Source organism: Rhinolophus sinicus, linkage group LG03 (assembly GCF_036562045.2).
Source record: "Rhinolophus sinicus isolate RSC01 linkage group LG03, ASM3656204v1, whole genome shotgun sequence".
NCBI lineage: Eukaryota > Metazoa > Chordata > Mammalia > Chiroptera > Rhinolophidae > Rhinolophus > Rhinolophus sinicus.
Window position 1 is genome coordinate 11,112,767 of NC_133753.1, and position 26,598 is coordinate 11,139,364.

The window sequence follows — 26,598 nt, forward strand, 5'->3', positions numbered from 1 at the left end:
CTCAAAAATTAAAACTTAACAGTTTTCTTGTTTCTACCTATAGTAACAAAAGTGGCCACTGTTGTAAGCTGCTACTAACACAACTGAAGACTAGAAACGCCTTCCTTTGCTGTTGCAATTGCAATCCCTTTGTAGCAACTCAGTGAGGACCAGATTCTGATTCCTTACTTAGCCTGAAGAGGACCTTGTAATGATGTTATAGTTTTTAAGAGATCTTTCAATTTGAGTACACTGTTTCTTACACCTATCTGATATACAAGAGATACCTGAAAGTAAATCTTTCTCTCATTTAGTACCTACGAGGTGTGAAAACAATACAGTGAATGTTTAAATGAAAAAAAAAATTACAGTAGAAGACACATTGCCATTGATCCTCCTCAGAATATTCCCTCGCTTCAAACACACTTACCCATCGTTCTTGCCACTTTCTGAAGCAGTTCTGGAAATCCTCTTTCATAGTGTCTTTAGTTGCGCTGTTGTGGCTGCCTCGATGTCCTGAATAGATTCAAAATGTTTACCTTTCATGGTCATTTTGACTTTGGGGAAGAGCCAGAAGTCGCATGGTGTCTGATCTGGTGAATAAGGTGGATGAGGACACAGTAATGTTTTTATTTGACAGAAATTGCTGTACCAGAAGCAATGTGTGATACAGAGACTTTCTGTTGTGATGACAAAATACAGTGAATGCTGCTGCCGAGTGCCATCCAACAGAAAGGCAGGGATCTTCAGAACGGGAAGTGGCACATCCAACCTTAGTAACAGTGTGCGACAAGTTTCAGCTTGTTTGGTGCAGTCAGTGGGGTGTGAGCTATGGTTGAGAGAAGTTGTGTTTTAAAGTGTGCTGTAAATTATCCTCCATCATGACAGTGCTCCATGTCACACATCGCTTCTGGTACAGCAATTTCTGTCAAAAACATTATGGTGTGTCCTCATCCACCTTATTCACTGGATCTGGCACCATGTGACTTCTGGTTCTTCCCCAAAGTCAAAATGATTCAGGACATCAAGGCAGCCATGACAGCGCAACTAAAGACACTCACGAAAGATGACTTCCAGAACTGCTTCAGAAAGTAGCAAGAAAGATGGGAAAATTGTGTTCAAAGCGAGGGGGAGTATTTTAAGGGGGATTAATGGCAATGTGTCTTTTACTGTAATAAATTTTTTTTTATTTAAACATTCACCATACTGTTTGATCACACCTCGTCATCAAGTGGTATATGTTCAGAACACACACATGTACACACAGATGTACTGAATGCTCTACAAAGCAATGAAATCAGTATTGGTCCCCTCATTGCCCTGAAGGTGCAGAGATGAAATAATTTAAAATAAAGAATATTACCATTAGTCATATGTATTATTTTATAAATATATGCATGTATTTATAAATTGTAAAGTGCTTTGCTTCATCATTAACACTGAAAAACTATTAGAAAGAAATTGGCTTTGAACATTAGGTAATGCCTAAAGTCTGTGACTTGCTTGAGGTCACATAGGTAGTACATAGGAAAACTGATAGTAACTCCTAAATTTATTTAATGGTGATTAATTTGTCCAAAAACATTGGTACAATATGAAATATTTTCCTGATAGTTTAATGGTCTATTAACACTATTGCATTTAGTGTTCTTAAGAAAACTTTTAGATTTGATTGGAATGATGGGAGAATAGAGTGTTTAGCTTTGATATACTTAAATACGTAAGTTCATGTTTTGAGGTTTCAGTCAGCTGAAGAGTAAAAGCATACCCTAAGAAAAAAGAAAGATCGAGTCTATTTTGAGGATGAATGAACAAATCCATGTCTTAACCCAAAAGTTATTGGATGATAAGCAAGCAAGTGATTTGGTGAATATTAGGTTCTTCAAGGAAAACAGAAAAGCGAATCATGAAAATTTTTCCAAGTTCCAAATTTGTTAAATGGGTAATTAAGAGTGTATGTCTAGCTGTGCCCTGATATAAGCCCCCAAATGATTCTGAGTATACATTGTAGCAGAGCAGTTGCTTACCAGTATATGTTAAATCTGTCTTATTACTAATATGATACTGGTTTTAGGCTTGTTTCAGTGGGATCATGTTATCACCAATTTTCATAACAGTGTGCCTTATACCCATTTTAAAGATGAAGAAACTGAGGCTCAGGGAGGTTACCACCTGACTAATTTCTGCCATGGTGATATTACAGTGTTCATGTAAATTATTTTGAGCCTGAACAAGCTACTCAATCACTGTGGAGCAGATTGCCTGCCTGGGATCTATGATCTCTAGAAGTCCATGAAGATAGTAGAAAGGTGTCTTGGAGTTCTTTTTTTAAATTCTGACTTAAGATAGTGGATTTCCCCTATCAGTAATGCTTCATAGCCTGATCAAATGATCATTTATATACTTCTGGCTAGTGTCACTTTAGTTCAGTGAGAGACTATTGGTCTAATGATGGACAGTTATATACTTGATTGAACAGAGTTAATATGCAATTTAGCAGACAAATTTTTAAACATGGGTTCCATTTGTGTACAACAAAAAGTGTCTTTGATAGCAAAGTAGTAGAAACTGCCACCGTAGAAACTTAGGTCATTTAAGGTCTCTTAAAGATAAGGTCCCTAGTTATGTTTCCTCCTCAATATATGAACTTTTATCACCCTGATAGACGCTCAGCCAACCTTTGCTTGGCTCCTTTCAGTTATTTATTGGTCAGATTGAATTATTTTTTTCTTTATATAGTACTTTATATAGTACTCAAATCCGTCTAACTCTAACTTCTCCTCTTTAGAGCAGCTTGAAAAAATGCTACCTGGAATGTGTTATGTTAGGCTTCTTTTTAAAAATGTAACTCTCCCTAGTGCCATTCAACATTTCGTATAGAAGATGATTCACAGACCTCTCAATGAGAGGGCCTTTTTTTTTTTTTGAAATGGTTGATTACTGTGAAACAGTATATATGTTTATTTACAGTCAGTATGTTTGAAAAGATACCTAGATCCTGTAAATATTTTTATTATACTATGCATACTGTAGAATACATATTTTGTACCACAAGGAATATAAAATGGTCTCAGTATTGTAAGTGTAGTGTCTTGCCGAGGTTACGTCTTAATAAAATCTGTGGAACTGTATTAAACTTACTATCATTAAAAAAATTAAAGTGTTCAAATAAGAGTAAAGGGGTGGTAGGTTATAGGAGTGTCTTGCTTCTTGAACCACAGCACTGGTGAAAGTTAAAGACCTCTGTCTAGATAAATGCTCACATATTACAAATTTAGCCAATAACTTCAAGGGCTTCCTGGCCCCTGTGTGCCCCAGGTAAAGAACACTTGATGACAATAGAAGGAGGAACTAGGTTTATTAATCCCCGCCTCCTAACATGCCCTGGTTTTTATTAAGTGCCCAGATTTTATCGTTAGGCATTTTGACTAGAGCATAAAATGTGACTTACTGTGCAAGCATAGGTTTGATATAATGTTTACTTTGTATCTTTTAGTACATTTAGATTGTGTCATTTTGTAGTGGTTTTCATATACTGGTTAAACCTTTTAAGGAAAACTGTTTTCATTTTATAGATTGGATAAAGTGAGGTGTAAAGAAGCATTGGTATTCACCAATGTCAATGTTGCAAAAAGTAAAAATGGGTACTGTTCTCACTTCCTTGTTGCTTTATCCATTTGCCTTATACTTTTAAGTAATTAGTGATAATGTATATTAATCAGAATTCTTTTCTCTTAAGGATACTTTGATTGTGTGGTCGGAAGCCGAAAATTATGACTTGGCTCTTAGCTTTCAAGAAAAAGCTGGATGTGATGAAATTTGGGAGAAAATATGTCAGGTAATTTTAAAAATTAGAAAATCAACATATTCTCTTAAAGTATTTTGGGATTTTTTTTTTTTTTTTTTTTTTTTTTTTGCTATGCTTTCAGTTAATGCCCAGGATTTTAAATAAGTAGACAAATATTTTGTATAGATCTCTTAAATTCACTGCTTTCTGTGAAAAAGCTTGATTTATAGGAAAGTGCAGCTTATTAACTCCAAACTATCCAGACCTTCGCTAAATGCCAGTGTTTTCTATCCAGCTGCCTTGGAGAGCTCCTCCGTGAGTCTCACTGCATCTCAGACGCAGTAGTCCAAAACCAAACGTAATCTCACTCAGATCTGTTCATTCTCCCATCTCCCTCATCTCAGTAAATGCCATCCAGTTGCTGAAACCATAAACATGTGGGTCGTGTTTATCCTTTCTTCACCTCTTATACCCATTCAGTCCCTCAATTACAAATCTTAAATCCATTTACTTATCTTCATTTTCACTATCACAGTTTTACTTGCCTGGTTTATTGTTTTTATCTTGACTGGTCTTCTGAAATCCATATCACAGCTAGAGTGATCTTTTTTAAAATGCAAGCCTGATCATATCACTGTTCAGTAACTTCTTGACTTTCTATCTGTTCACCCTCATCTTGTATATTCAGTTGATTCTGGAATTTCCTGGTGACTCAAGTTCTTTAGTGTAGTGACATAATCTCCAGTCTTTTTTGTGCATGGGTATTTTGTGCATGCTAATGGCTTAAGCGATTGGCTCTTGTTATGGACTCATTTAGACCGTTGCATCCTAAACACAGTTTCTCTATCTCCATATTAATTTTAGCTGGAGAATAATGTTCAGCAGATTCCTTAATTCATTGGTTCTCAAGGTGTGGTAGGAGCATGGGCTGGGAACTAATAGAAATGCAAATTATGAGACACCGCCACCCCCCCATTCCAGGTCTACTGAATCAGAAACTCTGGGAGTAGGTACCAGTAATTCTATTTTAATAAGGCCTATAGGTTAGGAACTCTGTGGAAGGAGCGAAATAGTAAGTAAATATTTTAGGGTTTGTGGGCCAGTTTAACAGCTATTCAACTCTGTTGCTTTAGTGTAGAGATAGCCATATATAACAGATAAATGGGAGCGGCTCTCTTCATGTAAAACTGCATTTATAAAAACAGGTGGTGGGCCAGGTTTGGCTATAATTTGTCAGCCCCTGCCTTGGGTGATTCTGATGCACCCTGAAGTTTGAGAGCCACTGCCTTCATAGAAACCAGTCCTTGAGGCACAGTTTTTCCTTAACTTGTAGAATCTATTTCTGCTATACATTCTACTCAGCTGTGCTTTTCATAAATTAACCTGCCTGTTAAGCAGGTTAAGCTCCCTTCCTTAACATGTCAGAGTCTAACATTTATATCTGAATGCCTTCTTCATGCTTTTTCTTTGCTTTCTGTCCCACACAATTGTTTTTACAGCATATTCCTCTAGATTTTTGTCCTGTAGAGTTCTCCCATAAAAAGAGATGAAATTAATGAGCTCGGGGTATGCTAAAATTATTAGCACCCATTATTCAGACAAGTCTTGTTCTCCTTCAGCATTCTGAGTTGAGGAATCCATGCATTTTTCAGTCATCTTCACTTGGGGCACAGGTGATCACGGGCTATTTTGTTCTTTTTTTATCTTTCCCTGCAACTTTTACATAGTTTATGTTTAATATTTCATTCTCAGTCACTCTTTTATGATCCTGTCTGCACTTCTCAATCATTATTTCTGGATCCTTGCTTATTCTCGATAATTCATTATATTTTGCTCTCTGAGATCTTACATGTTTCTCAATTTCTTTACTCACCATTCTATGACCTAGAAACCATTTTCTAGTATACTCTTTTGATAGCAATTATGTTTGGGTGTATCTTTTTCCCTTTTATATTTTTCTTGGTCTTCACATTCTCATTTTCTTCATATCTGTCCAGACTGACTTCTAAGACTTATCCTTTCCTTTAATGAAAGCTCTCTCTTCTAGCTTAGTCTGTCTTTCTTTTGTTTCCATTTTTCCATTGCTCCTGTTCTGAAAGACAGACTGAAACATATTTGTCAAATTGCACATTTCCACCTTGATTCCCTGAGCAGATCAGATTCCAGGAGTATCCTAAATGCAGGGCTTTTTGATTACCTTCATATTTGCAAATTAGCTCAAGAAGATAGCATTTTCATTACAATAAGGGCTCTCATTCTTTTCATTTTTTAATCAAATGCTACCATTTTTCTATAGGTAAAACCATTGCTTGAGTATTAGGAATCTAAATGTATGAGAACTTTTGTAATTAACAAATCCAGAGCCAACTTGAGACTATGCCAGGTACAGGCTGTGGGTGTGCCTAGTCTCCTTTCAGTGGTGCTGCCCACTGGGTTAAGGGCAAGATGGTATCACCTTGCAGCGTATTTCAGAACATGTTCCAGGCCTTCTTCCCTTCCAGTATCCATCAGTAATATCTCTTAACTATACTAAGCTATTTAAGTTTCTTGGCCGTTACAAATAAGACCTAATTTTTCTGTACCCTTAACCTTCAAATTGGCCTATTGGGCTGCTTTAATGGCAGTGTCTCAAATTGTAGGGCCAAGAAAGCAAAACTGGTTTCATTTCAAAATATGTCCTTGACCTTTTGCAAAAATATTCTTTTACAACTTAAAATGTATTCATTTGTGAAGACTTTTAAGTTATCTTTATATAATGAGAGCCCCTAACACTGACATAAAGGTGGACTTTTATGAGAAATGTTAGGACTTCTGGGGGACCATAAAAGCTACAGGTTTGGGTTTGTAGACAGGAAAACTTTTCCATGGTTTGGTTACCTAACTTTTAGCAGATATTCTTGGGGGATAGCTCTACTACATAGAAGTTGCAGTTAACTTTTCTGTAGTTTCATTTTTGTGTGGCTGCATTTGTTTTCCACCCAGGTTTTCTTAATCATATTTTTGGGCTACCAACCAGTGTTTATAGCAAATCAGTGACCCACTTTGGTCCAAGGCCAGTTGTACATGCTCTTTGGCCCTTGATTTCTAGATTTGAAATAAGTATTTTCCTTGTTGCTTACACTTCATATATTTTCTATGGTCACAGCATTATGACATTGATATTTGTTTAAACTTTGAGGAGTTGGGCTGTGCTGGAGCACAGTGCTAGGAAGGTATCCGGGACTCACCCTGGTCTGTGGGAAAAGGGGGCCATGGGTGTAAGATGTGAGTGGATGGTTTAGCATCAGGCCTCTACGTTGAGGGTCTGCAGGGCACTCTTTCTTCACAGTTAGTTTAGCATATCCTAAAATGTTTGTTGCTGATAAACCTTGGACTTATGAGGAAGCTCATCCCACCTCTGAACTTTGAACTTCCATCCTTAAATTGAAAGTATATATTATCTTAGAAATGTAACTTAGAAAAAAGTATGCAGTTGGGTCAAGTGTGAAGGAAAGAGTCTTAAACTTGAAAATTATCATTATAGTTTTCTTATAACATCTCTTGTATTCATGTAAGAATATCATTTAAACTTGCCGACTACATTGTGTCACTTCTACAAATCTGATTTAATAGGTTCAAGGAAAGGACCCTTCGGTGGACATCACTCAGGACCTTGTAGATGAATCTGAAGAGGAGCGTTTTGATGATATGCAATCGCCAGGTTTAGAATTGCCATCTTGTGAATTAAGTCGCCTTGAGGAAATTGCAGAACTTGTGGCATCATCTTTACCTTCCCCCCTGCGTCGTGAAAAACTTGCACTAGCACTGGAAAATGAGGGTTATATTAAAAAGCTCTTAGAGCTTTTTCATGTGTGTGAGGATTTGGAAAATGTTGAAGGACTGCACCACTTGTATGAAATTATCAAAGGCATCTTCCTCTTGAATCGAACTGCTCTTTTTGAAGTTATGTTCTCCGAGGAATGTATAATGGATGTCATTGGATGCTTAGAATATGATCCTGCTTTATCACAACCACGAAAACATAGGGAATTTCTAACAAAAACAGCCAAGTTTAAAGAAGTGATTCCCATATCAGATCCTGAGCTGAAACAAAAAATTCATCAGACGTACAGGGTCCAGTATATACAAGATATGGTTCTACCTACCCCTTCAGTCTTTGAAGAAAATATGTTATCAACACTTCATTCCTTCATCTTTTTCAATAAGGTAGAAATTGTTGGTATGTTACAGGTGAGTTTGAGCATTTTTTCTACTTAAAAATATACCTACTTGATCAGTACCATTTGAACTGTTAATGGTTTTTAGCAGAAATAATTTTCTGTTCCCTTTAATTACCTAAATTATCTTTTTACATATGGGATGTCCAGTCTCTCAGGTCTGGTGTTTTAAGGTGTTTGCATCAGAATTGCCCAGGCTACAATTTTCTGGATTCTATACACATACACACAAAACACAAATTCAAAATCTCTGTGAGCTGGCCAGTAATCTGCATTTGTAACACCCCCAAAGTCAGAGAACCTCGCAGTATATTATCCCGTAGTGTGTGAATTAGTCTGTTCTAACAGACAGAGAAGTCTGTACAGGGCAAAGATTTGTGAGTTGTATAACTCCCATATTTTTTTGTTTCTTTGATGCCCATAAGAATTGTAAGAATAACAGATATATGACATGATTTGAAAGATATTATCTAATAAAGGTATATTTAGCTCTACAAACAAAATAATTATTTGAAACCTGGATTTGTTAAAATAAAGGCAGGCAAATAAGAGCTGTTTGGCAGCACATGTTACAAATGAGACAGGAGTTTAATTTTCATGTCTTTTTAGAAAATTCCTGTATTTTGAGTGTCCTTAACCTTTGTCACCCTTAAAAAACAACAATAAACTTCAAATAGAAAAGTCAATTTTACCAAAACTGCTTTCCTGGAACTAGTAATAATTCCAATTCATGTTGACTAATTTGACATGTTTTCCATTCATTTAAAATAGATGTGTAAACAAAAAATATAAGCAATACAGTCTGGTAAGTATAACAGTTTTCCTCTATACAGTGTATTGCAATTGATAGTGGAGGAAGGAGAAGGTTTTGGTACTAATTTCCATTTGTTCTTTGAAAAGGAGCTAGTTTTTGCTAGCTACCTAGTAGAGCCTCTGTTCTGGCCCAGTTCTGGTCCCTGTTTTGCTTGGATAGTCCTGGGTGCTTCTCTCCTGGTCTTTTAGTTCCGCAAGATTCTCACGTTGTTGTGCGGTGATTTGTTACTACTGCTTTCTTGGTCATTATACCATACTTGTTAAGTATGAATAATTTCAAGTTGTTAAGTCCTGCTGTAAAGAAAGGAGAACTTTACAATCTTTTTTGAAAAGGAGTGATTGAGGTATAATTTAAAGTTACTTAAATTATACTACCTTAGGTACACAATCATCCCTTCCCATTGGCTACTCTCTACCTAACACTATTAAACATTCTTATTCTCTACTTCTATACCCCAAATGCAGCATTTTAATCATTTGATTTCCATTTGGTGGGATACATTATACCTGGGATGCATCTTGAAATTGGATGCCTTTGAGGTATGGCCGATGTGTACATTTTAGAAAACGGTAGGAATACCCAAACTGCCTTAGTACCACAGAAAATGTTTCTTAAGCACCTGAAAAAGAGAATATGGAATTGATGATCTAGTGGGAGATAGTATACACACACAAATACATATGTAGGTATGTATATTTAGACTTAGACATATCTGTAGGGCTGAAGTAGTACTGAATTTACTTCTACTAGCTGAGGTAGTATAGAATTAAAATATGACAAAATCTTAAAAATAGTAATGGAAAAAATTGAACAAGCAAATCAGGAAGGCTCTACTGCCTGCTGTGATTGTACTTTGGGTAAGTTTCTTAATCTGTGTCAATTATAAAATAAGGAGGTAAGATAACATCTGAGTTTCTTTCCAAGTTCTATACTCTGACTTATTTGTCCAGATCATATCCTCTGAATATCTTTTGAATCGTTTTAAAAAGTATTTAATACACATTCAATTATTGTGTATATGTGGCTATCTTCAAAGAATAGATGTTTCTTTAAAAGCTCTGAATTTAACTTTTTTAAAAAAATTACTCGTTTTTTATGTTTTTAAAACATGAAGGAAGCTTTATCCTCACTTTAATCTTCATTTGAAAGGTTGTAGAACCTTAACTTCTAAAGTTAAGATTATGAAACCCTATGAAAACCAGGGGTCTGTAAACTATGGCCAATACCTGTTTTTGTAAATAATTTTTTTTTTACACGGTCACGCTAATTTACATACTGTCTATGGCAGCTGTCTGCCCTAACAACAGAATTGAGTAGTTGTGGTAAGGACCACAGCCTGAAATATTTACCGTGTGGCCCTTAAATAGGCTCAGAAAATAAAAGCCTTGCCAAAATACAAAAACCATCTTTCTGTAATTGCTAATTTATCCTTTAATAGCTTGGTTTTTCTTTCTCTTAAAAAAATAGCATCACCAATACCATCTTTCTTTTTTCCAGTTATTGCACTTTATAACTTCTATTATAGCTTCTTCAAAATATTTTATTATGCTCTTACTATGAACATGAACATAATTTATCCTTGATTTCACAGGAAGATGAAAAATTTCTGACAGATTTGTTTGCACAACTAACAGATGAAGCAACAGATGAGGAAAAAAGACAAGAATTGGTAAGAAATTAGATATTATAAAGGACATGAAGCTAAAACAACAGACCTTTTATATTCACTTATCCTTTTTCCTAATTTCAGGTTAACTTTTTAAAAGAATTTTGTGCATTTTCCCAAACGCTACAACCTCAAAACAGAGATGCATTTTTCAAGACTTTGTCAAACATGGGCATATTACCAGCTTTAGAAGTCATCCTTGTAAGTTTGTTTCTCCTTATATTTAATTACCATTATATTTTCAAACCACAAAAGTAATGTATTTTTAAGTACATGCAGGTATTTGATGATAGCCAGTATTTAATGTTAGCTGTGTATTACAAAGTTAACAAGCTATAAAATTCTAGTATTAGAATTCTTACACAGTACTGAAAGAATACTCAGGAATTTTCCTTATTTTTAATAATTTGTTAACTTGGCAGTCAGTTGACATAGTAAAGTAGAAAAGTAACCAGGAATAAAAGTGTAACTTCATAGCACAAGGGTTTTTACTTTTACACGCAGCAGAATTTCCTTGACCTCTTTTTTTTTTATTGCAATGTTTTCTTATAATTTGTTAGGTTTTGGATTTACATAGCTGTAAGTTCCATATTTGCATAATTATCGGAGAAATAAGTGCTTTTTATCTACAGGGAATGGATGATACACAGGTGCGAAGTGCTGCTACTGATATATTCTCATACTTGGTTGAATATAATCCATCCATGGTACGAGAGTTTGTCATGCAGGAGGCACAGCAGAATGATGATGTAAGTAAGAAGTTAACAGAGCAAAAAATAACCAACAAGGTAAATATTATCTGCACTAACAGTAAGTATTTGTACATGGGGAGCTATAACTATATTTACTTAAGATTTAAATAGTTCATGTTTGGGAAAAGTGTAGCCATAATATCAGATGGCTTATTCTCCTAAGTTGGCTCCTGTTTCAGTTTTAAAGTGTGTCTCACAGTAGCTTTAATTCTCAACTTTTTAAATTTTTGAGATCAATCAAGTTTCTTAATTCTGCAGTTAACTTGCTGTATTGTCTTATTTAAATCATTCAATCAATAAATTGTTCTATATGTGGAATTATGAATAACTTCCCTAAGAAAACATTGACTTTGGTAGGGATTGATTCTCAGAATCATCAAGGATGATGAAGTGAAGCACAGACCTTGGAGAGTATTTAGGGTGCCTTTACTGCCTAACCACAGGGAGCAGCTGTTGTCTTGTTCACACACACACACTTTAGTTATGTGAGAGAATGCATCCTGGTAATGCCAAGGGCACTCCCAGAGTATATGGTACATGGCATATGTGACAGCACTGGATGTGTGCGCTGTGTTTTATTTTCAGATAATTAAGCAATGGTTCTGATTTTCCCCCTTTCCCCTATAAAATATTGAAAGTAGTTTTTTACTTAATAATAAACTAAGATATTCTCCCCTCAACTCCTTAAGGAAAGGCGGAGAAAGACACCCTCTTAGGCTGAAATTCTGTATAAATTTGTTTTCTCTATCATATTTTTACAAAATGAGAAAATGGACTTTTACTTTTTATAAAAAGTGATTAATGTGCTGTGATGTCAAAATGAAGTAATGCCTAGTAACATCTATATTTAAGGTGTTGTGTTTTTTTTTAATTGTAGTGTCAGGGTAGGTGTAGAAAAGTACCAGTTTGAACTGTTGAATATTATTATATCATGTTTTTCTTTTATAAAATAGTCCTATCTTGAAAACCAAAATATCTGTATTATTAAAAACAAAGGCTCTTCCTGTTGACCCTGTAACACACTAATTGAACATACATTGATGTACTTGACTCACATGCAGTAGGTCTGTTGGTTTCCAGTCTTGATCATCATTTCCATATACTGTCTGCATTTTCTTTCTGTCCATCCTACCATTGCGTATATAGGCAAGAGCAGGGATTTTCTCATTGAATCCCTCTCACTTTTTCTTTACTTCTGGGGCCAGAAACACCAGTCATAGGGCCTCGGGAAGACTAGCAGTCGGTGACATTAGGAATCTGTATGAATATGCTTGTTCTCCTGTGTGTCCTCTAAATACTGAAACCTCGTATTCCCCAATTTCAGATATTCAGATACCAACTGGAATTTACTTTAAATGGAAACTATATCATTTCTGTAAACGGAAAACATGTAGATTATCATTTGCCACAAATAGAAGGAATCTATAAAAATGTAGTGAAAATTGAACAATGTTATAAATTCTATCTAAATATTCTTACTATTAAAGCTATCAATTTAAGGCCCATTAGCTTTCTTCAGGAAGGATACTTTGTTTTCAAGAGGTATAAAGATCTATTAGCACTAAACTGAAACTTTGTTTTTGCTTTAGTCAGAGGGATTTAAAGATAGTAGAAAAAGAAAGCAACTCTTCGGTACTATTTAGTGTAATATGCCTGTACCACACTTTAGGGAAACAATGCCGTATAGCCTATTAAAGAAGGCAATCATTTCATTTTGTTTGTAACAAGACAGCTAGAGCTAATATAATGCTGTAGTATGTCTTAGTATGTGCTTTTTCCATTCTCTCCTGTAGTGAGTGATCCTTATTATGTGTATTTTTCTCACCAGGATATTTTGCTCATCAACCTCATTATAGAACATATGATTTGTGATACAGACCCTGAACTTGGAGGAGCAGTCCAACTTATGGGCCTGCTTCGAACTTTAGTTGACCCAGAGAACATGTTAGCTACTGCCAATGTAAGCCACGGGCGTTTTTCTCTTTATTATACTAGTATATTGTTTATTGCTGGTAGGAACCAATGCAGTTAAAAGTTCATGGAACTGTTTTTGATTTCTTAGAAAACAGAAAAGACTGAATTTCTGGGTTTCTTCTACAAACACTGTATGCATGTCCTTACTGCTCCTTTACTGGCAAATACAACAGAAGACAAACCTAGCAAAGGTAAGATAATGCAGGTTGGTAGTTCAGTTCTTTGCTGTTGAATTCTGAAACTCAAAGTTGTTGTCAACATGGAGGTCTAATGTATTTTCAAAGAAGGTATTTCAAGTAAAATTTCTTTAAAGTGCTACAATCAGATAACACACAGGTAAAATAAAAAGATATAATTGTTGGGCCGGCCCGGTGGCTTAGGCGGTTAGAGCTCCATGCTCCTAACTCCGAAGGCTGCCGGTTCGATTCCCACATGGGCCAGTGGGCTCTCAACCACAAGGTTGCCAGTTCAATTCCTCGAGTCCCGCAAGGGATGGTGGGCTCTGCCCCCTGCAACTAAGATTGAACACGGCACCTTGAGCTGAGCTGCCGCTGAGCTCCCGGATGGCTCAGTTGGTTGGAGCCTGTCCTCTCAACCACATGGTTGCCGGTTCGACTCCCGCAAGGGATGGTGGGCTGTGCCCCCTGCAACTAGCAACGGCAACTGGACCTGGAGCTGAGCTGCGCCCTCCACAACTAAGACTGAAAGAACAGCAACTTGAAGCTGAACAGAACCCCCCACAACTAAGATTGAAAGGACAACAATTTGACCATTGTTCCCCAATAAAGTCCTGTTCCCCTTCCCCAATAAAATCTTAAAAAAAAAAAAGATATAATTGTTGCTTTCAGAATTTTAAAACAATTTTTTGTTAAGGCAATATTTGTATTTTGCACTTACATAGGTGAAATGGAAGTAGCAATGAAAAATTCATTGTTATTTGTATTCCTGATTTGCAGTAGAGCGAAGCTCGTGCTCAGTGTTAAGCTGTTTTTACTTGCATTGAGGACTAGTCCTGTTTTGATGATTTATTATTTCTGTATTTTATTCCTTTAGCTTTAGCTCATATGTGTGTCTGTTTAGAGTAGTTTTAGGGTCTTCACTGGGAAATCCTTATTGAAACTTTGAGAATAAATACGTTATTTTGTCACGAATTATTAATATAGTATATTTAACTTATAACACCACTTAGAAAAGGAATGTTAAATTTACCTTTTTTTGTGACTCTAGAATCAAGTGTTTGAAACGTGATACTCATTTTTCCTACTTGATTCTTATTAGGTAAAGTTGAGGCTTCTTTCCAAACCCACATGTTCAGTTCATCAAACATTGAGAACCTATTGCATGGGAAGCACTGTGTTCTAATCTTTGGGGGCTTAATGGGGGAATTGAAAAATGTGAGTAAAATACTTCGGAGGTTTGCTGCCTGGCGAGGAAGATAAGCCAGTATTTATAATTCAGTGTGGACTCATGATGTGTAGTAAAGGAGACACAAAACACCCTGGAATCATAGGAGCAAAGAGAGGAACTCCAGCAAAGGCCAGATGGTGTCTGGCAGGACCTCCTGTGCTACGCATACTTCTGTTGTAAGAAGGGTAGAACATTCCTGCATTTCGGAATAAAGCAGATCTAATACATAGATTTGTGTCTCATCTCTGCCTTACTAGCTTTTCAGACTTGGGTCTTATGAAACTAATTCCTCATAGAGGTGTTTAAGGAAAAATGTAAAGCATAGTTTTGGGCACATGGTAGACATTTAAGAAATTTTTTCTTTAAAATATTTGGGTTCATAGAAGGGATTTTACTTGATTGGAACTTGGATTCTTACATTAGGGAGGAAAAGAATATTAGCCATTAAATGTAGTTATGTTTTATTTTAGATGACTTTCAGACTGCCCAGCTGTTGGCACTGGTACTGGAATTGTTAACATTTTGTGTGGAGCACCACACCTACCACATAAAGAACTACATTATCAACAAGGACATCCTCCGGCGAGTGCTGGTCCTCATGGCCTCGAAGCACGCTTTCTTGGCATTATGTAAGTGTTGCTTCCAGTAGAATTATGTATTTTCTATAGGTTACCGTGTTGTTGGTGTCTTTAGGTCTCAGTGCCTGAAAGGAAAGATCGCTGACTTCAGGTCAGGAGACCTAGCTTCCAATACAGAACTACACTGAGCATGTCCTCGGGTCACACTTGGAGCAGGTGACTGTCCTGACTCTTCCTTCTCATTAATACACAACAAAGGGGTTAGAGTGCATCTCCAAAACATAGGCAAGGATTATATTCCATCAATAATAGGGTACCTTACATCCTTTTACCTCTGCTATTAATTTTTCAACTTAGTACAGCATTACTAATTACAAGTCAGGCATTCTTATGAGACTAGAGTGTCATGAAATCATGAAGAACATTTTCGTAATGTGGAAAATTTGTAGCTAATAGAACCGAGTTCCCAAAACACATTCTTTCTAAGTTACAGAATGCCTAGTACAAATGTCTACAGATGGTCCACTTGTTAATCCCACAAATATGTTTTTCCCAGCTTTATTATAATCATTTGACATACTACATTGTGTTACCTTAGATATTTTAGAGCATGGGTGGCAAACTACCGCTGTGGCCAAATCCAGTCTGGTCTCTTTGCACAACCTGAAAGCTGGAAAATGCTTTTTTTTTTTAAAGGGTTGATAAAAAAAAAAAGCTAGAGAGACCATATGTGGCCCACAAAGCCTAGAGTATATACTGTATAGACCTTCATGGGAATAGTGTGTCAACCCTTGAGAGCAACCTATAATCTTTTAACGAGGGTGTTTTTTGTTATACATATTTTTCAAAAATTGACTTTTACAGTGTTCATAAGACCCTAGCTTGTTGACGAAAAAAAACATTTTCCTGAATTAGAAATAGGTTAGTCTAGAATATTACAATCATGTAGTAGCCAGCCTTCTTTGGTAAGTTGGTAGACCAATTTTAGGGGTACCTAGAGCTCAGTAAGAGAGGTCTACTGGTAATTAAGTTTTGCCTTTTGGTTTTTATAGTTAAGTTTGGTTGTTTTGTTTTTGTTGTTTAAAGGCATCATAATCATATACCAATTAGAGGCCTGAACATACATTCATTTTTGCCATCTTTGTTTTACTTCATCTTAATTTTTTTAATTTAAAAAAAAATCCTTAAATTATAAAAACATTGTTTATATGTTTCTAATGTTGATTTGTTCTACCAACATTTTGTCTTTGAAATAGTATTAGAAATAGGTTTTCTTCTAGAGAATACATCTGGTCAGAGTATATTTTCATTTTTCCAGCCCTCAGATATTTATATAACTACTTTCTGCTAATTACCCAGAACTTTTGATGTTATCTTAGTAATCTTTTTCAGCCAAAATAGGTGACATTAACCTAGTGTAGACTGCTAAGGACAGCAAAAAATAAATTCATTATTTTGGTTCTGCCTTAGTATTGCATATATCTGTGTGCTTATTAGCACATGTGAAAGAAGGGCTTTTAAACTCATGTTCATTTTCCTTATGTACCTATCGCAGCAAAACTGAGAGCCCTAAGAGCAAGTTGAGAGGAAGTTTGTAATGAATGCTTCTTTGGATTGTTTTTTCATGTTGACAAATGTTTTGAGTGGGAAAGGGAGTTTATGAGCAGATGGGACAGAATGAACAGCTGAATAAATGAATCAGTTAGTTTTAGTTCAATAAATGTATTAAACAATCCACCGCTATATTCTGTTGATTCTAAAATATATATTTTTATGCATTTATCATTTCTCAAATCAAGGTGAGTCTTAACAATTAATGGCATGTCATGATTAATAGCTCTTTTTGTTCATTTTGTTTTCTCAGTAGCTGAAAAGATAGTTTTGTGCAATCAGTGGCATCTTAGATTTGATGAAGTATCGGAAAACAAACATGATAAAGACCTGGACTCAGCTGTCAAGGGGATCAGAGTTCATTAGGAGACAGTCTATTAAAATCAAAACACGCAGCATCAGCACTGTATTGTGATGTGTTTAGAAGTCCAGCAGAAATGGCTTATTCTACAGGCATGAGGCAGAGCAGGGACATTTTGCAGGAGTTCAGTTGAGTGTGTCTTGGTCATGGGAGAGTGTGACATTCTTGTCTGACTACATAGCTAAGACGTGCAAATGTGGAAAAGTGTGGTGTGTTAGTTGTTTGGTATAAGTGAAAACATGAGTCCAGTGGGAGAGTGGCAGGAAAGGAAAGGACTTTTTTCCTTCAGTTTTTCATCTCATTTTGCTTGCAATATTGAAAAAATAAATTTCTCAAAATTTAATGAGAACTATGAAGAGAATCATTACAAGTTGATGAAAGTTTATATTGTAGGAAAATTAAGCATGCTAGAAAAATCTTAGTTATTTTTCTTATTCCTATTTTCCAAACTAAGTTAGGTTATCATTAAATCTGTTTCTCAAGTGATTCTCTGTGTGGCTGTCTTGCCAGGATTGAGGACATGAGTAGCTTCTGAAAGATGCCGGTCATTAGGAAGGAGGCCTTGAGGACCTGCGTGGCGCGTACAGTAGGAGCCTGGGGCGAGGATTTCCAAAAGACCTGAGTGTAAATTTGAGAAGACTTACGATATTTTCGGTCTTCTGAGAAAGGAGTCCATTGAAATAAAGTATTAGTTATAGTATTTAAGGGAGGACTTTATAAGTAAATTTAGGTGCATACTTGTAAGGACAAAAGATGATGAGTGGTTAAATGCAAACAGTTTGGGGGCTTCGGGAAACTGTTCAGTTTTTATATCTGCTGCTTCTAATGAGTATACTTTAGGCAACTAATCGAGTCTGTAGGTGAGACCAGCAGTCTTTTTAACAGTTTAGCCTTTATAGGTTGTGTGTGTGCATGCGTGTGTGTGTGTGTACAATGTATACACCAGTTATATATCAGTCTTATTTCTTGGCCTTTTCAGGATTCTTGGATCTTACAATGTAGCCTTTTATTATGTTGTCTGGTTTTTTTTGTTAAAAATACGGAAATCTGTAAGAGGAATGAAATAAAGAAAAATTGTTATAGATGCTTTTATTCAGCTATCATTAGACACATATGAGGCAAAAAGTCCCAAACTTATTACATGAAATCTCATGTTGTGTCAGGTAAAGTCCAATTATTTGTTTGAGAGATGATTGAAACTAAACACAAGAGATTCCCGGCATGTGAATGACAGATGTGAGTGGAAGCAGAGCACACTCACTTTACATGGAAAATCCTGTGATTATGACCATCTGACCTACTCCCAAAGCTTTGTCTAAAACCCCTTTGAGCAACTTCACTTCATAGAACTCACTGGTAAATTTTTGAAAGCAACTTTTGATTCAACAGCAAATTGAATTTTTATTCAACCCGTAGTGGTTGGATATTTTTGATGCAGGTTTCTTTTTGGGGAGGGCTTTGAGTGGAAACAACACAGTTCTTGATATAAACAAATGAGGACAAGTGGAAATGAAGAGCGAACAAAAAGACCATTAGAACTACCTTCTATCCGTGGCAGCAGTTTCTGAACAGACCTGCTCTAGAGGAGATAGTGGTGCCATCTGCATACCCAGGTCTTAGTGAATTCCAGGAAGGGAGTTTCTTTCCACTTACCTAGAAACTGCATGCAGATCCCACAGGATTCAGCTAGTGTATGTTATGGTAGGACACAAGTCTCCACGAAGCCTGCAGAGCTGGAGGACCAATTCCTAATAGCTCTGGCCTCAGTTACTAAAAGCTTGAAATTTGGCCTCATTAGCATAAACTCTAAACTGTTGATTTTTATTCTAACAAATAGAACTGCCTCACTAAGTTCCTTTGTCTAGTAACATTAAAAGAAAAACCAAATTCTTGAGACCATTGTTTTGGGAAAATAAACCCTTATTTGGGTTCAACTTAAAACAGAGAAAGATGCCTCTTATTGTTTCAAATGTCTTATTTCACCATGCTTAATGTATTTGAAAATAGTCAATAGTTTAAAAAATAAATTGCAGTTAGTATTCTATAAACTATTTTGAAACTCCCTGCCCAGAGTGTCTCTTAGAGAGAGACACTCTTAAAGTTGGATTGTTAAGGCAGTCTATAATCAACTGTACCTAACTGGGCATTCACTTGTGGGCCTCTTTTCTGCCAACTAAAGAAAAATTGAGCTGCTTTACTCCTCTGCCTTCCCACCCAGAAACCGTGTCAGCATGGTTGCCTGGCTACCTGCTCATGAAGGACTTGATTAATAACAAATTGGCAATTTAACGAGCCACTTCCATGAACTCCAAAGAAACCAAAATACAAACACAATATTTAATCTTGCCAACCGAAGACGATGTGACTGCATGAAGTGAGTATGCTTTTTTGAACTGTTTACAAGAACTGGGGCATTAACTTACTGATAATTCCATGTAGGTAAATAGGGCTTTGTTAAAGTCTAGCTGTCTGCGTATATTTGGATCTTGATGAATGGTGACTTAACTCTCCATACCTCAAGATGTAAATATACCTTTTAATCTGTAAGTTAAAGCCTAATTGATTATAAAAAGGAAAACTAGGAAAAAAATTAAAAAGCATACTCGCTGCAATAAGCATAGAGGACCACATTTTAAAAACAACATCCTCTAAATTTGTTTCTAAACTATGGGAAGGCAAAATTTGGATTGTGCAGATTTTTGTGGGTTTATAGCATTTCTACAAACACATCCACCAATAAACCAGTGCAACCCATGAATTCTGATGCAAAATAATAAGTGCCCCAAAATAACGAAGATCAAGTTACACAGTGGATTGCCCTAATAAAACAATGGCTTTTCTATTGTTTTGAAGGTATATGTAAAAGGATATGTTTAGCATTCTCCTCTTAAGTAGTATGATAGGTTAATTCATTCATTAGCCCTATCTTAGCTCCTATTTCAAATGTGAAATACATTTTGATCATTAGTAACTTATTTCCAGAATTTTTCTGGCTCTCTTAAGACTTGTGTTCTGTGATGACATACACTACTTTTATAATGTACTTTGCTGACAACCCTCCTGTAATCCTTATCTTTAGGTTCACACTGCTGGAAGCAGTAACATGACTGCATGAAGAAATTACATTTGTTAAGCAGGTCTTTTTTTGTAAGTCTAAAATATGGAAATGTGGTATGTAATTTTCTGTTTCAGGTGCTCTTCGTTTTAAGAGAAAGATTATTGGATTAAAAGATGAGTTTTACAACCGCTACATAATGAAAAGTTTTTTGTTTGAACCAGTAGTCAAAGCATTTCTCAACAATGGATCCCGCTACAATCTGATGAACTCTGCCATAATAGAGATGTTTGAATTCATTAGAGTGGTAGGTTCTGTACTTCTTAAATTAGAATTTTGGTTTTAATTGTTAGACAAACTTGAATATACATTATTGATATTTTGGCTGATTTGAGGTTATACGAATATTTGTAGAGAATTTTTAAAAGAAAACCAATGTTACCAAAAGCTTGTGAGAGATTCAGTTCAAACGAATAAAAACCAAAATAATCTCTCTCAGCAGCTGTGAGTCAATAGGATAGTTTGAAAACTGATTTAACACTGTCAAGGTAAAATCATTTTAAGAAAGTAAAATTACAGTTGAAAGATTGGTATTTGGATGTGTTTTTGGTTGTTTTAACTTTTGAGATCTCTGAATTTTTATTGACTTTCTCCCATATATTTCTAAAGAGCCATTTCCCAACAAACTCTTCTTGATTCTTTAATCATACAGCCGGCTGTGGTTCTCAAACATTGGTGTGTGTTAGAATTATCTGTGGCGTGCTTTTTAAAAAACTACGGTAAAATATACATAACATAAAGTTTGCCATTTTAACCACTTTTAAATGTACAACTCAGTGGCATTAAGTGCATTCACATTGTTGTGCCACCATTACTACCATCCATCTCTAGCACTTTTCTGTAGTGTGATTTTAAAATATTCACGCCAGACCCCACACCAGACGTACAGAGTACAAATCACCTAGGATGGGACCTGGGCGTTTAGTTTGGCAAGGTCCATAGATAATTCTGAGTTCTAAAAATCAGGGGCTGTTAAAGTAGCCAGTATGTTATGCCCATTTTCATTGTTTGATTATCTCCAAGATTGTATAATAATTTTACAAAGTTAAACTACTTTGGGCAGGTTTATGAGTTCATAACAATTAAGTCACATCTATCTAAATTAACATTTTCATCTCATTTATTATTATAATTTTTTCCTATAGGAAGATATAAAATCATTGACTGCTCATGTAATTGAAAATTACTGGAAGGCACTGGAAGATGTAGATTATGTACAGACATTTAAAGGATTAAAACTGAGATTTGAACAACAAAGAGAGAGGCAAGATAATCCCAAGCTTGACAGGTAAATTACCACATATTTGAATCTATTCATTCAGTGACAAGTTGTATGGTGGGGGCTCTTTTTGCTTGTTTGATATTATCTAGCTTGGCAGGGAAGGAAGAAATAGCAGATAGTGAGCAGACGTTTTAGTTTTCTATACTGGTCAGCGTAAATGCTTTCCTGAAAGTATAGGTGAATATTAGTGTGATCTGTAGACTCTTCCTCAGGCATACATCAAACTAGACAATGGAAAAGAAGCACCAAAAACAAAACAAAAAATGTTTACGTGACAGTGAGGCTTCATGTGTCCAGACAGATCAGAATATTATCTTAATTGCTTTGAATTACTTTAACATTATTAATTAAGAAATCTTGTACATTTCCCCAAATACCTGAATTCACATACTTATGGTATATTTTAAAATTCATAAATTATGGCTTGTTAATTCCTGATGTTAAGTTTAATAAGTGATCTGTAAATAGTACGATTTTGATAATAGGAAGTTTGATTCCACTACTTAATCTAGATATGACAGGGTGTGTTTTTTAATTATACGTTGGGTAAATCTGTTTCTGACAGTTTCTTTGTTTATAAATCTGTTTTATCTCGTAGAACTATTAAGACTACATCTTATTCAGAGCATGACTTGAAGACTATCCAATGACGTATTTATGAGTCTATTTACTCTCCCTTCTTATCTTTACTCACAGTATGCGTTCCATTTTGAGGAATCACAGATATCGGAGAGATGCCAGAACACTAGAAGATGAAGAGGAGATGTGGTTTAACACAGATGAAGATGACATGGAAGATGGAGAAACTGTAGTGTCTCCATCTGACAAAACTAAAAATGACGATGACATTATGGATCCAATAAGTAAATTCATGGAGAGGAAGAAATGTATGTCAGAAAGATGGGCAAGGGAGAATGAAGTCTTTGGCACTATAGGTTTATCCTTATTCGACAAAATGATTGGGGTCTAATTTGTATGTGTCATGACATAGATTTAAAGCCTGTTGCTGTATAGAGTGAATTAATAGCTCTGTTGGGAAGGTATAGACTAAATTTTCTTAAATTGACTTAAGGAGAAACATACTATTTCAGGAAGGGTAGGAAGACTGCATATAATACAGAAGGTTTCATTCCTTCTCAGTGGTAAAATCCAATGGATACGGGTTTTCAGTATTTTGCTAAGCTTTGTTCAGAAATTATCTTCAGTGTTTTCTCCCTAGCAGAAGAGTAAGCTAGTTAATTGTGTTTTATTGGCACCTCATTTTGGGGGGGATTTTAAAAAGATGAGTATGGTTGACAACTATTGACAATATTATTCTTTTTAGTAAAAGAAAGTGAGGAAAAAGAAGTGCTTCTGAAAACAAATCTCTCTGGCCGGCAGAGCCCAAGTTTCAAGCTTTCCCTCTCTAGTGGGACAAAGACTAATCTCACCAGCCAGTCACCTGCAACAAATCTGCCTGGTTCTCCAGGATCACCAGGGTCACCGGGGTCCCCAGGCTCTCCTGGATCCGTCCCTAAAAATACATCTCAGACGGCAGCTATTACTACCAAGGTACACTTTTGACTCCCAGGCCTATCTAATTTAAACTTTCTTAACAATAATTGTGACTGAGACTCCCTTTGGTTACTGTCTTTCCCTTCTCGCCCTCTTCTGCTCTCCCCCCTCCCCCACTCTGGTTCAAGCCGTTGTTTCTCAGTCTAGTTGTGTAGGACACAGCTCCCTGGCCTATGATGGTATTATGAGCCTTGCGCTCCCCCCAGCTGTAGTAGTTGGTCGCCAACTATCCAATGACATCTTTATGAGTCTATTTACTCTGCCTTCTTTACTCATGGTACGCGTTCCATTTTGAGGAATCATAGATATCAAATCATAGATATTGGCGCTCGGGCTGCTGAGGGCTGCTGCCTGCCACTCCTCACGACAGCAGCACTCAGCCGCCTGCGTGCCAACCTCCGGCTGCTCTGGCAGCCCAGCTCTTGTTCACAATCTTAGCTGTAGAGGGCGCAGCTCACTGGCCCATGTGGGAATCGAACCAGCAACCTCAGCCTTAAGAGCACGGCACTCCAACCACCTGAGCCACCAGGCCAGCCCGTTACTGTCTTTTGAAACTGATTTAACATTTGTGAACTTGAGAATAATTCTACTACCACCTGAACTTAACTAAAGTTGAGAAATTTCTGAAATGTTTTATGACAAATACGGAAGTCTGAATATATCCTAATGTTGGTTATTTGCATGTTAGAACCTCAGGTTCATATTTGTATGTATCAAAATGTTTACAGAAATTTAAGTTAATTTTGTATCAGCTTTCCCAACTAATACAAAGATAAAGGTTTTGTGGGGAAAAGATAATCTAAATGTCTGGACACTCCTAACTTTTTTTTGCCAAGCAACATTTATAGAAGGAATTAACTATTAGTAGCATTTCACACAAGAAAAGATAAAATTTTTAACACCAAAAGTAGGAAAGACATAATCTCAGAATGAAAACCAGTTCTTTTATTTGCTTTATGCGGCCCTCATAAGCATAACAGACTGACATTTGGGATTTATTGATCTAAATCAGGAGTATAATGTCCGTTTCTGTCCCTTTCCCTCTGATGTGAGCAGGAGACCCCTAAGGGCTCAAAGTGAGTGTGAGAAATGTTGGAATGAAGGGGCAGGCTGCTAACAGGGCAATGTGAGTTTCGCCCTGGCCATTTAAATAAAGTGAGCTACAGTTGTTTCTGGTGAAGGAGCAGGGCTAAAAGGAAGCCAGAGGGGACAGAGCAGAATCATTTTCCTAACCTCTAAGAATCTGTCTGCCTTTATTTCTGGTGGTCTGTTTATCTTCTGTAGTTTGTTTTGATACTAATATTTAGAATTTGTTTCAAAATTTTGAATGCATTGTTAATCTTTGAAACATTTTTAATGTTACCTGGGTGATTTGCTAGGATTATAAACTACCAAAAATTTTTGTTTTACTCTGGAAAATTTAGGAAATATATAAAAATAATGAATTTCAGTTACATAAAATCTCATCACCCAGAAATAACCACAGTTACTGTATTGGGGGTCGGGGGTCCAGTCTATGACCTTTATCCAGACTTAGAACATGTATTTGAAAATGTAGTGTTTTCTTTAATTCTTTTTTCTGAACAGGGAGGCCTTGTGGGTCTGGTCGATTACCCTGATGACGATGAAGATGACGATGAGGATGAAGATAAGGAAGACACGGTACCCTTGTCAAAGAAAGCCAAGTTTGAGTCATAATAGTGGCAACTGCCTACAATCAGTACTTGTTGAAAAAACTGCTTCTCGACCCCTACCCCCTACAAAATCCACAACAGATCAGTGGTCTCTTGTGAATGACTGACAGATCAGCCTTGCACACTTGACTTCTGCTCATCAAGTGCCAATTCAATGGAGCAGGAGGAGGGGATTACAGTGGGGGAAAGACAAGCCTTTGAGCTCTCCAGCTTGGACCACACATTGCCCTTTTCTCAGGGAAGGAAATGGAAACATAAAGCCAACAGGGCAGGGGTTTTGTAAGTGGAACTCTGGATTGACTGGTCAGTTGCTACAATCAGAATATGCTTTCTCGGACCATGTTTGAGACTCAGAAGAATAGGCTTTTCGGCCATAATTCTTCACTAGTTAAGAATGCCAGCAGTTTCTTTGTATAAAGAGACCTGCCTTTAAAATCCTACATTCTGAACATTTTAGTCAAGCTACAACAGGTTTGGAAAACCTATGGGGGAGGGGCGAATACAAACTTTCCTCTTTTTTATCTGTTCCCTTTGCCCTTCGAACTGCAGATTTTTTTTTTAAGTGGGGATTTGTCCCTGCTTGATTAAAGATTGAGTGGAATTCTAGATGTGGTCATTTGTGTCATAATTTTTTTGTTTCATTTTGTTTTTGATTTTTTTCTCCCGAGTGTATGCTTAGTTGTTGAGTATATATATTTGGGACCATTAAACCTTTTTTTGATGTAATATATCCTAACGTTGTGCTGGTACCTGTTTTACCATGTGTAATTTTTGTTCTACATCACAGTTCTTAATTTGTTTAGAGTTTTATGAAAGATGGTATAGTTTTTATTGACAAAAGCAAAGTAATCTTACAACTATGTGCATACAAAAGCAATACTATTTTGTGACTAAATATTTTATATTAAAATTTACATCAGCAACTGTCTTGAGAATTCAGGGAAGTAGAGTGGAATTTAAAATTTCAACAGTTTTGTTAAACCTAGAACCGTGAAATTAGTATTCCAAAGAGATTCTGAAATTTCATATCTTGGCAAAATGACGGTACATTAAATCAAAATCGAGGATGGATGATTTAAAAATAACATATTTGACTTTTGAATAATAAAAAGAAAAGTGAAGAGTAAGAGAAATTGTATTAGTTGTATGTTTCTTTTTTCTTTTTTTTTTTTCTTTTTTTTAAAAAACTATTCCCTTTGGAACACCAGCTTGAGTTGAAAGCGGTAGTTCCTAAATAAATACCTGGCCAGAGGACCATCAGACATCACTTTAGTAAAACAGTATTTTTTAATAGGTTTTTTTTGTCTTAGGTGTGCTAAAATTCTTTTAAAGAAGTGAAATCTCAATTCCACATATACCCTCACTTTAAGTGAAGATTTTAGAACTTAATGAAGAATGTATTTGCAACTATGAGTAGAAGTTCATATCCAGGAAAGGATACTGTTTTAAGTATCATATAGTAATACTTTGAGTATCTCCTAAGCACTGTGTGTTTCTAAGCTTTTCTTTTGCTTAATCCTCAGTAAATCCTAACTTGTACCAAAAACAAGGTTATATTGAATAGTTGGATAGAAAACCAGAAAGTGACACTTGCTACAATCATGAAAAGAGTTTTGTTGTTGGCTATTTTTTTTAACAAACTTTGCATGCATAATTCACTATAAGAGTTTAAGTGTATTTCACTACAGTATCGACCTACTTCTGAGTCAGAATTTCTGGCTATTAATAATTGAAGTTTATCAACTTATCCTTGCAAATAAAGAGAAGAAAAACTCAATAGGATCTAAGTTAATTATATTATGTCTTA

The 26,598-nt window shown here is 36.0% G+C and overlaps 1 protein-coding gene across 2 annotated transcripts in view; it reads left to right on the forward strand.

The window, feature by feature from the left end:
- Positions 1 to 25,397, forward strand: part of PPP4R3A (protein phosphatase 4 regulatory subunit 3A) — a 36,764-nt gene extending 11,367 nt beyond the window's left edge. The window contains exons 3-15 of one of the 2 annotated variants that reach the window (XM_019745183.2): positions 3,719 to 3,817; positions 7,379 to 7,996; positions 10,389 to 10,466; positions 10,548 to 10,664; positions 11,096 to 11,251; positions 13,044 to 13,175; positions 13,278 to 13,380; positions 15,067 to 15,225; positions 20,339 to 20,508; positions 21,407 to 21,549; positions 22,240 to 22,430; positions 22,868 to 23,094; positions 24,685 to 25,397. In XM_019745183.2, the coding sequence (XP_019600742.2) occupies positions 3,719 to 3,817; positions 7,379 to 7,996; positions 10,389 to 10,466; positions 10,548 to 10,664; positions 11,096 to 11,251; positions 13,044 to 13,175; positions 13,278 to 13,380; positions 15,067 to 15,225; positions 20,339 to 20,508; positions 21,407 to 21,549; positions 22,240 to 22,430; positions 22,868 to 23,094; positions 24,685 to 24,795 (2,304 nt within the window). In that variant the 3' untranslated portion in view covers positions 24,796 to 25,397. The remainder of the gene's footprint in view (positions 1 to 3,718; positions 3,818 to 7,378; positions 7,997 to 10,388; positions 10,467 to 10,547; positions 10,665 to 11,095; positions 11,252 to 13,043; positions 13,176 to 13,277; positions 13,381 to 15,066; positions 15,226 to 20,338; positions 20,509 to 21,406; positions 21,550 to 22,239; positions 22,431 to 22,867; positions 23,095 to 24,684) is intronic. The other variant, XM_019745192.2, reaches the window with a different exon arrangement.
- The last annotated feature ends 1,201 nt before the right edge of the window (positions 25,398 to 26,598 follow it).